The sequence below is a fragment of the Beta vulgaris genome, chromosome 2 (assembly GCF_026745355.1).
Source record: "Beta vulgaris subsp. vulgaris cultivar EL10 chromosome 2, EL10.2, whole genome shotgun sequence".
In the NCBI taxonomy this organism is placed as follows: Eukaryota; Viridiplantae; Streptophyta; class Magnoliopsida; order Caryophyllales; family Amaranthaceae; genus Beta; species Beta vulgaris.
In genome coordinates, this window is record NC_079203.1 from 27135026 (window position 1) to 27150899 (window position 15874).

Consider the following 15874-nt stretch of genomic DNA (forward strand, 5'->3'; position numbering starts at 1 on the left):
GGACAAGAAAGACGAAGGCCAGTCTAGTCAAGATGGTGGTAGTCTTGAGATTGAGATATCTCAAACTACACCAACATAAGGAGAGAAAAGTTCATGGTAAACAGGAGAACATCATTGAAATAGTGAAGAAGAAAGGCCAAGTCAAATTGAAGATTTTGAAGATGAAGAAGAACCTCACCCAGCACCACGCAGGTTCACAAGGCATAGAAAGCCAAATCCAAGATACGCAAATATTGCAATGATTGAGGATGTAAAAAATCCAAGTAGCTATGATGAGGCAGCTCGAAGAAAAGATCAGAGAAAAGCCGTGGAAGAAGAAATTCAAGCTCTGCACCAGATCGAAACTTGGGAGTTAGTGCCAAAGCCTCGAGAAATTCAACCTATTTCTTGCAAATGGGTATACAAAGTGAATACTAGACCTGATGGTACCATTGAAAGGTACAAGGCACGATTGGTAGCTCGAGGATTTTCTCAGCAATATGTGCTAGACTATGATGAAACGTTTAGTCCAGTTGTCAAGATTACTACAGTTCGTGTTTTACTAGCACTTGCAGCTAGTAATTCTTAGCAGCGCTGGCAGATGAATGTCAAAAATGCATTTTTCTACATGGTGAGTTGGATAGAGACATCTACATGGATCAACCTAAGGGGTTTGAGAGTAAGTATTATCCACACCATGTATGCAAGTTGAAGAAGGCGCTCTATTGTTTGAATCAAGCACCACGCGCCTGGTATGGAAAGATAGTGGAGTTTTTGTTATAGGTGGTTATCTATAGCACCAGCTGATTCGAGCTTATTTGTGAAAGCTCAAGATGGAAAGTTAGCAATAATTCTTATATATTTGGATGATCTTACCAGCACATGAGATTTCGAAGAGGAGATCAACAAACAAGAGCTAATCTTTCAGTACGTTTCCAAATGAAGGAACTCGGAGAATTAAAATATTTTCTTAGTCTTGAAGTGGAGTAGACTAAGGATGGGATATTTCTATGCCAGCATAAATATGCCCATGATCTTCAAGAAAAATATGGGATGCTCAATTGCAAGCCTACGTCAAATCCAGTGTAGGTTAATGCAAGGTTATGTTCAGTCGAAGGCAAAGATCTAGAAGATGTAACCATGTACATACAATTGGTGGGAAGTCTGATCTATCTTATGTTAACCAGACGAGATATTGCATGAATGTGATTAGTTGATTCATGCAAAAACTGATGAAACGTTACCTGGAGGCAGTACATTGGATATTAAGGTACGTGAAAGGAACCACTGACTATGGAATTTTATACCGCAATGATAAAGAGTTTGAGGTTATCGGACACTGTGATGCTCACTATGCTGGTGATCTTGACACACGTCGGTCAACTACTAGTTATGTGTTCAATCTAGGTTTTGGAGCAGTCTCTTGGTGTAGTAAGAGACAACCAACAGTGTCATTGTCAAGTACAAAAGCATAATATCGAGCAGCGTTTGTGGCAACACAAGAGTATGTGTGGCTGACGCAATTACTCAAGGATCTGCATCAACCAATTAATTGAGGAATCAATTTAGCTTATGGTAGTCAGTCTGCGATACGTTAAGCGGAGAATCTCGTTTTTCACGCATGACAAAACATGTGGAGGTACATTATCATTCTGTCCGAGAGAAGGTTTTACAGGATGAGATTGAACTTGAGCAAGTGAACACGGAGGACCAAGTTGCAGATATATTTATGAAAGGTCCTAGAGGACCAAAGTTCGAAAAGTTTCAGAAATAACTTGGTATGACCTCTAGACTATTCTAATTTAAGAGAGAGTAGTCGTTAAGGGGGAGTGTTGAATGTTAAGCACCGTCCACTCTCTCTCCTCTTTGACAAAATATGCTGCTACATCTTAATGGCTAGGTAAAATTGCCAGTCCACCTATTACCACCCTCTAGGAGCATAACTCAAATACTTTAACAAATTAGCAATATGTAATGTGAAAGCTGTAAAAAGAACATCATCTTGTAGTAGTATAAAAAAGAGTGTTATTTGCTTGGAGCAATGTGTGCCCAACTGTGAGTTTCATTGAGTGTAGTAGTGAGTGTTGTGAGTAGTACAACAACTCATAATAGTGTATGAATAGAATGTGAGTAAGGCTACAAAATAAAAACTCCAGAGTATTGTTATACTATGTTTTTGTTTATGAGTGCTAAAGAGTATCAACTTTCCATCTACAAATATTTTTTTTGTTAATCTTCCACATAAATATACCCCAAAATATCCTACAGACTTCGGACGATGTACGATATGACAAAGATGATCATTATTATAACGTTATTAACGTTGTTTTACAAACTAAGTCTATGGTGAACTCGACAGCTCTCATACGTGGCATACCCGAAATCTCACTCGAAAATACATACATAAACTCATTCACAATTGGGACATCCTTAATATTCACCCCAACTTCTTTACTCACATCTTACACACTAAAGAAAAATAGCTCACATTCCTTCTTCATCAACTTCCTCACTTGCATCGCAGAAATAACCCCAAAGTTCTTAGGCTTCCCAAAACGTCTATATGAGGTCAATTTCCCCAAAGGGTTTCTCAAAACTACTTTTTGAGCTTCACAGTCTATCTTGTCCTTGTATAAACCTAACCAATTCATATCAATAATAATATCTAGGTCTCCCAAATTGAATTCTATCAAATCAGCAGAACATAAACAGTCTCCTATCTTCAGAGGCAAATTTTTAAACAACTTGGTACACCTTATGACCTCTCTAGTAGGTATACTAATTGGCAATTTAATTACTTCCTCCGTTTTTTTTTTTACTTGCAACACTTTTTTTTTCAGCAACGCCAATGCAAATTTTGAGTAGGAGAGAGGTAGAGAGAAAAAAAAAAAGAGGACCCCATGTGATTGGAGAGAGATAGAGAGAAAGGAAAAGTAAAAGTATAAAGTGTTGCAAGTAATTATTTATTTCCCTTTTAGGAAAGTGTTGCAAGTTAAATAAAACGGAGGAAGTACTTCAAAATATACTAACCCCAGACTTAATGACAGACGACGAAACAAACTAAAAAATCGCTCTAGAATCAAATGACACTTTAACTAATAATATAAAAGGTACCAGAAACTACTTTGGCAACAATGATAGGTTACTCGATCTCCTTTACAATCTCTACTACGGTGGTTCTTGTTAGACTTCTTACAATTATAACTCCTCTCAGATTGGCCCTTACCATTAAAGCTTTCACCATTCCTTCCTTGGAAATTTTCATTCTCATTTCTATACTTGTTAAAGTTTTCTTGATTTCCACCAGAATTGCAATCTTTTCTTTTCTCGCCTACTACAACATTTTCCTTATCGCACCTAACCTGAATATCATAAATATGGGTAGCTCTCCCATAAACAACATCTAAGGACACAAATATCCCACCACCTGGCCCCAATTGAATTTCCTCAATCAAACCTTGCTCAAATCTCTCAGTGGCTACTACCTCATGTGCAAACCAAGACACTGCTATGAACTTGCTTTAATACTCAGAGGTAGTCATACTCCTCATCCTAAGGTTTATTATGATCTTCTGAGCCTTTTGCTTTCTCATAAATACAGGGTAAATTTTTTCTATTAAAGCAACAATAAAGGATTCCCCATTAAACTCTTCAATAACACTAACTCTATTTCCATTTTCTTTCCACCATAAGTCAGCCTCATATTTCATATACAGTACAACTTGACCTACTTTCATACCCTTAGAAAAGTTCACAGTCCTGAAAATCTTTTCAAACTCCCTAATCCAATTCTCTAAGAAGCTAGGATCAGTTTTCCCCAAAGTATGGTGGTTTAACCTTGGCTAGGATCAGAATCCGGACGCTTAGCTCTTTCCTGAGTCAGTTTCTCCGCCAAAAGGCGAATAGCAGCAGCTAAGTCGTTACTATTGACCTTTTTATTTGGCGACCTTAATTTGAACATAACTTTACTTTAGGTTTCAATACATAACTTACGTACCATTCTCTAGGAAGGAAACATTTGATTTGATCATACAAGATCGCATCAACAAACAATTTCTCATGACGTTACTATAACACTAAGTTCACAGACTATGAACCATAACAATCATATATTCACGCATGAATAAATATTCACATTAATAATCACATATGGATTAAATGAAACCATCACAATAAATAAAATATTCTCCTTTTCGCGTACTAAAATATATTCTCACTCATCTCAAATAATTGAATAATAACTTTAATTCCTCAAAAGATAATAAGAATATTTCTCCAATCCAAAATAACCAACTTATTCCTCAACAATATTAAGATGTTAAAGAAGGAAATATGATCATTATAGCTTAGCTATTTATTCAACTACTAACCTTAGAACACAAATAAATACTCTATCGAGTTACGTTTTCATTCCTATCCTTATTTTCTTTATACTTGTATGGAGTAAGCATTTAATATTCTAAGTCTTCAGAGTCTTCACTAAAATAATAATAATCTGAATTCCTAGGTTTAGTAGACCTTCGAATCCTTTTGGGTCGAGGTCCATCCTTTTCTAGCTTTAAATTATTAACATATCTCAGATAAGATCTCCGAGTAGCATTGTTGATTTCTTTCGTGGTTGCCCTCTAGTCTGATCAAACTCTTGAATTACCTCATCATCACTATTAGGGATGCCTACTTTCAAGACACAACGCATAACAAAGTCTAAACTGGTGTAGCTCTCACTATCAGACTCATAACCTCCATCATTCACAATATCACTCAGCAAATAGGATTGTAGTAGACCCCTACTCTAGTATCTTCTTTATCAGACATGGCTAAAGGTCTACAATAAATAAACATACTTTAATAAGTATTTGGTACTCTCACTTAACGTAATTCCAAGGAATAAACAATAAGTAAGCATAACCAACAATATAAGCATAAGAATATAAACAGTTAGCAGGGAAGAAAAAAATATAATCATGCTGAACTAACTATTATATTTAATGAAGACATATAATATTTCTATCTTATATGCCCTTCCTATATTATTCATCTCTCACAAAACAATAAAGTAAATAAAATAAACTAGCAATAATGGATAATTAAATAATATTATATAATTTTCGAATAAATAAAAAGAGGAATCGAAAAATTAAAGTGAATTACGTAAAAAAATTCGAATAAAAAAAATTTGGAACCTACAAAAAAAAAAATATATTTTAATTCGAACCAAAATACTTGACACCTCGAAACATGTTTCAAAAACTAATTTTAAAACTACGAATAAGTAGGAGCTCAATTCTAAGAAATTAATTTTATATAACTAGCTAGTTAGACGCCTAAAATTTTAAAATAAACCTAAATCTCTCAGGCGCCTAAAATTCTCTTTTTTCCAAAATACCTTTTTAATATAAAACCTAGAGAATCATCAAAGCATTATTGCCCATGTGATAACGTTTCGGCTTATTCAGAATTTTTGCAGAGGAAAACATAATAAGTAACTTCAGAATTGAATTAAATAGCAATAGAGTCAACTTCAAAAGCCAACCAACAACGTCAACATTAACTTAAAACCAAACCAACTATAAAGTATATAAACTAGTATACGATAAATAATTTAAACTACACAAGCTCTCTGACCCCGAACCCAATGATGCATCATCTTCAAGCCTGTAGATGACAATGCACTATCGATGTAGTGAGTCTGCTCACCAAAATGGATCATCACAAGATCAATAAGGCATAACCATGATACTACTTCATAATAACAGGAATAAATAATAATATACTATCTTGCAGATTACTCTTACTGAACTAAATTTCACAATCAATAATTCAATTACGTTAACTGGAATAGACAATGGAATGACGAGTTGTCTGACTAAAAACAACCTTCCCTTTGGAAGACGAAATACGAGCGCGACTTTGTATTCCCATGACCTATGATATCGAGGAACCTTTAAAATAAAAAGTGGAACGGTGATCAATCCGATCCCAGTAACTCCATGGGCTACCCATGTACTCCAACTCTCTACTAGTCGATACTTCACACATGCACAAGTCTAAAGCTATTGCTATACAGGTTTCATTTTACATTACTTACCATTTATTACTTGTTAGGACTCACAAGCAACCCAGATAATCCAATGATCAAACAATCATAACTTTCATTTTTATCTTAAAATTAGATACGTGATCACACAACTTAACAACCCAAGATTAATTCAATCTTTACTCAAATCCTCTTATTTTTCAAACCTAGCCAATAACCAAACTACCTTTCAAAGGTATAAAAATATCAACTTACCAAATAAGCCCCTCGGTCCTCATAGAGTAGTGAAATAATAATAAAAAGGGAACAACATGATTTAATCATGATCCATACCAATATATATATATATAATATATATATATATATATATATATATATATATATATATATTTATATATATATATATTAATTCCCCACGTGAATTAATAAAATAAAGTTCTCAATCATATGCTTGCATCAACCTTCCATACAAACATAATATAATCTCATAATCAACATCTTCACACAACGGCTCAAAACATGCAAATCCAATACAATAGAAATCATATATGAACTCAAAATAGTTCCTATACATAATACTACATGATTTTCATCCTTAAAATCATGATACCAAGTACATGGACACATAGGTTGTATGTACCATGTGAAGACAAACTAGGTGGCCACTTTCACAAGCTTAAAAGTCGCCTACATGAATTCTCTATCTAATAAAAATCAACATAACCAAAAATCAATACTCAAATAATTTCCAGCAACTTTTTAAATATTTAAAACCTCCTTTAAAAATATTCAAAAGTATTTTTCATCATTAAAACTTCAATTACTAACACTTCCTAGTATAGTACTACTGTACTAGTCATTAAAATCTTTAAAACTCCATCGATAATATCCTTTTTTCAAATTCCAACGACATATAATCTGTTAAAACTCCCTAAACATGCTTAAACATACTTAAATTTATAATGATAATCAATTTCATAGTTTATAACATACTACTATGATATTCCAATCTTTGACACCCTAGAAATCCATGCTTCGATAATTAAAAATCCAATCTAAACATAATAAATAAATTTGAATTTTTATTTCTTCAATACATAAATTATATAATCTTAGATTCATAATCAAATCATCAAACTAGAGCTTTTAAACATAGGCAAACTAAAAACAAATCTTTAAAACACAATCTTTAAATAAAACTTGAGGAGGAAGAAAGATAGTCAAACGAAAACAAAGAGGAAAGAAAGTTACTTGTTGAAGTTGGAGTGGCAGCAAAACGGTGGTTGCATGGTGGTTGGCGCGCTGGTTTGATGAGGACGGAAGGTTACTCGTTGAAGAAGAAATCATTTCTTGGGAAGGAAGCAAAGAAAACCGAGAGGGAGAAAGGAAGAGGAATGGAGCCGATTTGCATAGAGTGAGGAAGAGAAAATATTGTGTGGGAACAATTATGGGTTTAATGAGTTTATATATTTGTTTTCCTTGTGGGATTAGGAAAAGGTAATTAAGCTTCAATAGAGTTTAATGATGAGTAAAATTGATATTTGGATCTCCCAACACAACTAGAAGTCCTTTTCCTAATTTAATTAGTGTTTGGGTTCCTCAAACCCATTTAGACTCCTTTTTCAAATCCAAAACGTATTTCAAATGTTTTTCAAAGCATGTCTAAACAAAATATTTCAACTTCTTTAAATCCTTAAAATAATTTCTTTGACTTTCAAATAATCAACCTTTTAAAGAAATAATTTATTTTAATACTAAATCATATTTATAAAATTCACAAATTTATGGGGGATTACAAGATTGGACTTTGTCAATTTAGTAGTGGCGGGTGAGATTTTGTGCAAGTCATGATGAGGGTCATCAAAATGTGCCAGAGACGAGCTATCATAGTTGACCATCCCTAGGGAGGAGTCAAACTCGGGACTTGGAAGTGGAGAGGAGTGAGAAATCGCTTTAAGAAAGCCTATTTTTCAAGGAGATTTGGTTGATCGGTGGATTGGATCTCTTGAGTCACCCTTGTGCTTCCTGGTCATGTATCCACTTGTGTTTGGTTGGTTCTAAATCATGTTATGAACTCATTTGGCTTGCATGTTATGTTTATAGCTTCGCATATATAGAGCATTTAGGCTAGTTTGTTGCATGATTTTTCTTTTTCATCTTTTTATTCTCTTCTCTTTCTTCTTTATCATTCTTGGTTTACTTGAGGTCAAGCAAAATGCTAAGTTTCAGGGAGTTTAATAAGTGCGTTTCTAACGCACTTTATGAGCTCCTTTTACCTTGGTTTAATCCTCTTTATTCCCTTTTCTTCCCTTTTTCTTCCTTATGTCCTGCTCTATTTCTTTCACTTGATCATTGTTGATTATAGTGACATTTTGCTAGATTTGCTGTTAATTTTCATTAAATTACTAGTATATGTGCTTTCACCATTTTTTCCCGTGCTTTGGTTGTAGGCGTGACCTTATCCGGGGTTGGGAATTGGGAGACACGGCATAAGTTTGGAGCTTCCATGCGTGGAAATAGAAGAAAGTGAAAGTGCAAGAGACACTCAAGAGGGGGGGGGGGTGAATTGAGTGTTTCTCCGAATGTTGTAACTTTTTTCAATTATAGTAAGAACATTAAAAGAACAGTTCAGCAGCGGAAATAAAAGCAATGAATAATCAACACCAGGATTTAACGAGGTTCGACTTCTAATAAGTCTACGTCCTCCACTCACTCACTCTTTTATTAATCAACTTAGAATAACAAAAGAATTACACTCAATCACTTATGCACCTATGCACAAGATGATTCCCCAACTTCCACCTATGGAAGTTCGACTCAACCACCAACTATGATGGTTCAAATGAAGTTGATCCCTGATCAACTTCCCCAGCAAACTGAACTCAAAGAATGCTCAAATACAATCAGTTTTTCTCTCAAAAACAAACAGCCTTACACGCTTAGAATGAGAGTAAATTAAGATCTATGTGGTATTCGGGTTTTTTGCTTAGATTTGAGAGTTCAAGAGATGAAGTGCTTTTACTTAGAGTATTCTGAAAATGTGCGTGCAAAAGCTTAAGGTTTGTGTGTTAGCAAAACTCCTTAAATAAGCCTTTGGCAAGTAAATGTTTACATGATATTGTGAGAGTATATTTTCCTAGAAAATATGGAAATTATTCCAAGGAAAATATACTCTGTATAATATCATATAACACACTTACCATAATTAAGAAATCTTGCTCACACAACAAACCATGCATCCGTGTATTTTGAAAATCAATTTTGCGCGGAAAGAAAACTTTCCTAAAATACGAATGCATGAAGTAAAACCTTGATAGTTCAAATCTGTTCCCAGACTGTTTCAATTAACCCAGGTTTTACTTGTAGTTGTGTATGACAAGTAACCGAGATTTCTTACTTTGGCACCTACACATGTAAACAGAAACATGCATGCAATATAATAGTTCAATGTGGTTTGTCATCATTCAAAACTCAAAACGGGGAACATAACAAATTCCCCCTTTTTGATGATGACAACCCCTGAAGTTCCCCTTGCAAATAATATCATTAGTTTTGGGAACTTTTTCAAACAAATTGAATTCTTAAGATAAGAACTCAAAGCACTGGTCTCGTACTGTTCCTGCAGATTAAGCATCATTTACAAGTACACTAGTTCACAACTAACTGACATCAGTTTAAGAAAGAGTTTCTAAGTACCATATGCAAATACTGATTAGACTATTATCTCACATCAAAGTAAAGTTTTCTCTCCATGGGTAGTGTACGATAGCTTAGGGGTTAAGCTAACAACTCAATTACCACCAATGGGCCGCCGTGAAAAAACCACAAACACCGCAACAGTCAGTAGATCAAGGGAAGAGTAATAAAGGGGCTGTAAATCCAAGCAGTCAGGGGAAATCCAATGGAACAATAACTAGGGTTTCTGGACAACCACTAGTTGCGAAATCGATGGAAGAAACAATCGAAGCAATGAAGAGTGTGTTTCAGGCACATAGAGAGACTTCATTTGTTACTCCTCCAGGTACAAATGTAAGTAAAGAGAAGAATGTTGTTGATAGACATGAAGTGAATCCTAGTTTAGACAAACAAGAGATAGAACAGGGGAAATCTGATGAAGGAGGAGTTGTGAGAAGCTTGGAGCTTACTGGACCAGTCAAATGGTCTACTGTGGTTGTTGATAAATCCCTTACAGCTAAGGGTACATCTCTGACTGAGGTTTGGGCTAATGCTGTAATTCTTTATGTTGTTGGCCAAACTCCTACTATTGGGGATGTTACTAGATTTATAGAGCAAGCATGTAATAATGTAACCAAACCTACTATATTTCTTCATGAAAAGGGTTATTTTGTTGTCAAATTTGCTTGTCTAGATGATAGGAATGAGATCCTTTATTCTGGTCCTCATATGCTTAATAGCAGGCCTATGATTGTCAAGGCTTGGTCCCCTAGCTTTTGATTTTCAAGCTGAAGTGCTTAGATTGATTCCCTTATGGGTAAGATTATATAACCTACCTTTGAATTGCTGGGGACCTGAATCATTAAGCAGGATAGGTAGTATGCTGGGAGTTCCATTATTTGCTGATGAATGTACCTCTAAACAACAAAGAGTTACATTTGCTAGGTTACTGGTTGAAGTGGATGTCACTAAGGAGTTGCCTAAAACTATTAATATTAAAGATGTTAATGGTGCTATCACTGAACAGAAGGTTCATTTTGAATGGGCTCCACTTTATTGCTCTAAATGTCATGCTATACGGCATAACTCTGCTAAAAAGGTTCCAGTAAGGGCCAAAGAGCCTGAAAAGAAGCAGAAATGGGTTCCACAAGTGGTTAATCAGGAGGAACTACCAACTAACAAGCCAGATGAGCCAGCACAACCAGTCCTAGTTGAGATTGAGCCTACATAGGAGGAAGAAGTTATTAGTGAGAAGGATGAAGCTTCTAACATTGTTACAAAAGACATTCAGCAAGAGAAAGCTCCACCTCCGGTGTGGAACATTGTGACTAGAGGACAGAGGGGTAAAGAAGTTGAAGTAGGAGGTCCTGGTGTTATAACTCACTTGGTGGATGAAGCAGGAACAAGCACATTCACCATATCACCTGGTTGATGAAGCTGTGCACTTGGAATATCAGGGGTTTAAATAATCCCTGTAAAGTAGTAGAATTAAAGAAGTTTATTGCTTATAATAATTTACATATGTTTGCTTTACTTGAAACAAGAGTATAAAAACATAATAGTATGAAAGTTAGAAAGAAGTTTGGGAATAAATTGGTTTGGGATGATAACTAGGATCAATCTGATAGGGGTAGGATTTGGCTGGCTTGGGACCCTGCAAAGTTGGGGGTCACTATATCTAGCAATTCCTCTCAATTTATTCATGGGCTGATGGTGGATAAAAGTAGTGGTATGCAGAATTGGTTCACTATTGTGTATGGATTGTACACTGTGGAGACTAGAAAGCCTTTATGGCTGGACCTGTTGGCTATTAATGGTACAATGACTGACCCATGGTGTGTAATGGGTGATTTTAATGTTGTTGCTTCAGTGGAAGATAGACTTAATGGGGCTCCTGTTACTACATCAGAATCACAAGACCTTGTGCACTTGTTGAATCACACTGATTTAGGTGAATGTAGATCAGTGGGACACTTCTACATTTGGTCTAATAAAAGCCTTCGAGAGGCTAGAACATGTAGTAAGATTGACAGATGTCTTGTTAATAGCCTCTTACTTTCACATCATGCAAATGATGTGGTTGAAGTCCTGAATCCAGGTATATCTGATCACTCACCTCTTGTGCTTAAATATGCTTCTGTGGGCCAGAGTCAAGGCAGGTCTTTTAAAATTTTCAGTTATATGGCTGAGCATGTGGATTTTATCTCTATTCTAGAGAATAATTGTGTAACTTCCCGTCCAAAATCAAGAAGAACATAGCCTTAAGATAAGGAAATAGGTATATATAATGGCAGCGAAAATTCAAAGAGACGGAGATGCCACTCTATGGAGTAGAACAAAACTAAAATACAATGCCGTCATAGGTAAAAGTCAACTCCAATACATATAATAAAAAGGGAGGATGAGGTCCCATACCCACATTCTTCAACAAGTCTCAAAGAGTCGTAACACCACCAAGAAAATTTCAAAATCATAGAGTAAACAAAACTAAGACAACTGAAATCCATAGTTCCAATACATAAGTCACAACTAGAATTAGCTAGTTAAACCAACTAAGTATCTAATCCTGAGTCCAGATTGAAATACTCATCCACTAGGACAAGCTCCCTTTCTTTGCTCACACGGGGAACACACACACCCCGGAGCCAGTCTAGAACCACTCTAAACAGCGTCACCATCTGCACAAAGATACAACAATTTCCACAATCAGTGGGGAGTAACTAGCAGTTCTGCCAGCTCAAATAGAAACAGATAAGAGCTTAAATAATTAGAAACAACATCAGAGAACATAATACCAAATACCAACTCGCTATAAGATACCAACGACAACCATGTAACAAATGCGGTCAACGTTGCAAACAAATGCAACAAATGCGGTCCACAAGCTCAAACATAACAGACCATACCGCCTGTGAGTAGACTCATTGGACCATGCCGCCCAAGGCCTACGTTGCATATTCGAGGAACCATAACGCCCTTTTCGAATTGCTATAATCTACGGATCATACCACCTGTAGTAACTGATAGACCATACCGCCCACGGGTTAATGACCAAATCCTAGGACCATATCGCCCGTAGGTTATCGAGCATAAATTTCTAGGACCCTACCGCCCTTAGCAATTCCACTCAAACTCCTTGAACCATACCGTTCATAAGATTTCCAAATGAAGACCTCTAGAACCATACCGTTCCTAGAGTTACTCTATCAACAACGTGCAATCATACAAGACAAGCACACATCAATCAAATCCAACCATCAATAAGAACAAGACATGAGCGTAACTCAACCAATCATACCCAACAAGGTTCCCAAACGAGTTTGTTTAGCCAACACAAACAACCGGCACGTTTCAAGACTCAAAACCAAGGGTTACCCATCACATGAGGACACATACCCTTAACGTAATACTTAAACCACCCAAATTCTACTCAAACTTCCTTAGCAAACTTACCTAAGACCAACCAAGCCAAGACACACAAGCTGTAAACCCACAACAAGAAATAAAGACACCACATCACGACCCAGGGCAGACCACCCGTCGCGAGGTGCGACGAGGCTCGCGGGTCGCGACTGGCAGCCGTCGCGAGTCGCGAGCAGCCTTCTGTCGTGGCTTGCGAGCTTCGTTCGCTTGCCCCCGAAACTCCTCCGAGGCTTGCTCCAGCCATCCCCTTCTACTCCAGCCTCCCTTTACACCCACACTTACACCAAACAACCTCGTAACGACCATGACTCACCAACAACAACCCAACAACAACAACAACTCCATCAACAACAAAATGACAACAACAACAACTCCATCACCAACACCCACAACAACGACAACAATCTCCAATACCAACAATGACAATAACAACAACATAACACACAATAACAACGACAACGACAGATAACAAATCCATCAACAAAATAACAACAATAACAATATGGAACTTTAACCATACAATCTTCTAAGTTCTTCCTAACATGATACTACATTCTCTAACGCATTTCTAACAACCTAAGCTCAATATCTATACTCTACCGAACTAGAATAACGCTAGTTACCTTTTCCTTGAATGTTGAAAACTCTTATTCTGCACTGCTCTGTTCTGACTATGATTCGCGGTGATCAAAAGCTCGGAATCGAAATCTCTCTGGTCAAAGTAACGAACAAGATGTCACAAACGTTCTGTCCAAATTTGAAGACTATCCAACGGTTAGATCTCCGGCTACGGTTATTTTCGTAAAGGTGCGACAGGGAACAAAACCGGATGACTCGTCTGATTGCAACGAAAACTGCAGTCGCATTTTCCCTTTTCTTCAAAAACAAATTATACCACGAGCAAGATCTTTCTGAGTAGATAGATTTTGACTACTCATACGCTCAATTCGGATAAGAAACGAAGGAGATATGATGCAAAGAAAATGGGCGTGCAGAAATGGACGAAAACCGAGAAGAGAGAAGAACTCTTTCTCTTCCTCTCTAATGGTTGGACGAGAATGGGGTGTGAAATGGAGTCACAAAGACCAAGGGTTGCTGATTTTATTTTCAGAAAAATGAAGGTGAAAGGGTGATGATTAAAAGGCAATAAGAAGGTATGAATGAAGAGATGACCTTTGGTTATCGCAACGTTACAAGAGGAACTTAAAAAATCTGTCCAAACTCTTCATATAACATGGCTATATCAGAATTTTTGGACCTCCCTAAACAAATAACTAAATGTACGAAGGCTAACACTAGTACAATGTACATTTTCCGGCATCACGTAAACGTTCAAGACTAATATGTATAAGTATATGTTTTCCACCTAAAATTATTATTACCAACGTAATAAAAATATACACGTAATATACTATCACATTATACACTCGGCACACGCAAAAGTACTACATTGTCCATTTTATAAGAACAATGCAGACAACTACATAATACGACTAACACAATGCCACATAAATATGACGCACATTATAACCTTTGCACAAAGTCAATTAAAATAATGTAGGTGTAAATAATATATATATATTACTTTCCGAAAATAATTTGATAGAAATATAATTTATCACATCAGATAATAATAATTAACACGCGAAAATTTCGAGAAATTTCGGGGTGTTACAATCTCCCCTCCTTAAGAAAAAGTTCGTCCTCGAACTTAAAATAACAAGGAAATACCTGAGACAAAAAGCTCGCGGATACTTGAGCCTCATCGACTCTTCCGTCTCCCAAGTGGCTTCCTAGTACTTTTGGCTTCTCCAGAGCACCTTAACCAAGGGTATCACCTTCCTTCTCAGGGCACGATTCTGACGGTCCAAGATCTGAACAGGTCGCTCCTCAAAAGTCATGTTCGGCTCAATAGAGACCGACTCTATAGGAATGACATGAGACGGATCGCTGCGATACCTCCCAACTGCGACACTGGAACACATCGTGCACCCTGACAACTCAGGGGGCATAGCCAATCTGTAAGCCACCTCCCCAATCCTCTCAGAATCTCATAAGGGCCAACATACTTCGGCTTAACTTGCCTTTTTGCCCAAATCTCGCCACTCCCTTCATCGGAGACACCTTCAACAGCACCTTATCCCCAACGGTGAAAGAAATAGGCTTCCGACGCAAGTCTGCATAAGACCTCTGCCTATCTTGAGCAGCCTTCATTCTAGCCTGAATCACCTTTACTTGCTCAACAGTATCTTGGATCAAGTCTGGTCCCAACACCAACGAGTCACTTATGTCGCTCCAACAAGTGGACTACGACATTTCGCCCATACAAGGCCTCATAAGGAGCCATCTGAATGCTAGCTGGTAACTGTTGTTGTAAGAGAACTCCACCAAGTTCAATGACTTCAACCAAGACTCTTGAAATTCCAAAGCACAAGCACGGAGCAATATCCTCCAGAGTCTGAAAGTCCTCTCTGTCTGCCCATCCGTAGCAGCATGGAAAGCGGTACCCAATTTCAACTTAGTACCAAATGCTTCTTGCAGAGCAATCCAGAAATGAGACAAGAATCTAGGGTCACGATCAGATACTATATCCTTCGGAACACCGTGCAACCGAATGATTTCATTAGCCTAGGCTTCCGCTAACTCTTCCATAGACCAAGTATTCTTCATCGGAATAAACCGAGCTACCTTAGTCAATCGGTCCACAATCACCCACACCGCATTCTTACCACCAGCAGCTCTCGGAAGACCCATAAAAAA

General features: G+C 36.9%; 1 protein-coding gene across 1 annotated transcript; it reads left to right on the forward strand.

Annotated features, from left to right (window-relative positions):
• The first annotated feature begins 238 nt into the window (after positions 1-238).
• Positions 239-568, forward strand: LOC109136324 (uncharacterized mitochondrial protein AtMg00820-like). Its single transcript, XM_019252316.1, has one exon. It carries the CDS (start codon positions 239-241, stop codon positions 566-568), a length of 330 nt encoding a protein of 109 aa, XP_019107861.1.
• Positions 569-15874: the final 15306 nt, after the last annotated feature.

Excerpts from the sequence above, each read along its gene's own strand:
- LOC109136324 (XM_019252316.1), top strand. The coding sequence starts at position 239 with ATGATTGAGGATGTAAAAAATCCAAGTAGCTATGATGAGGCAGCTCGA.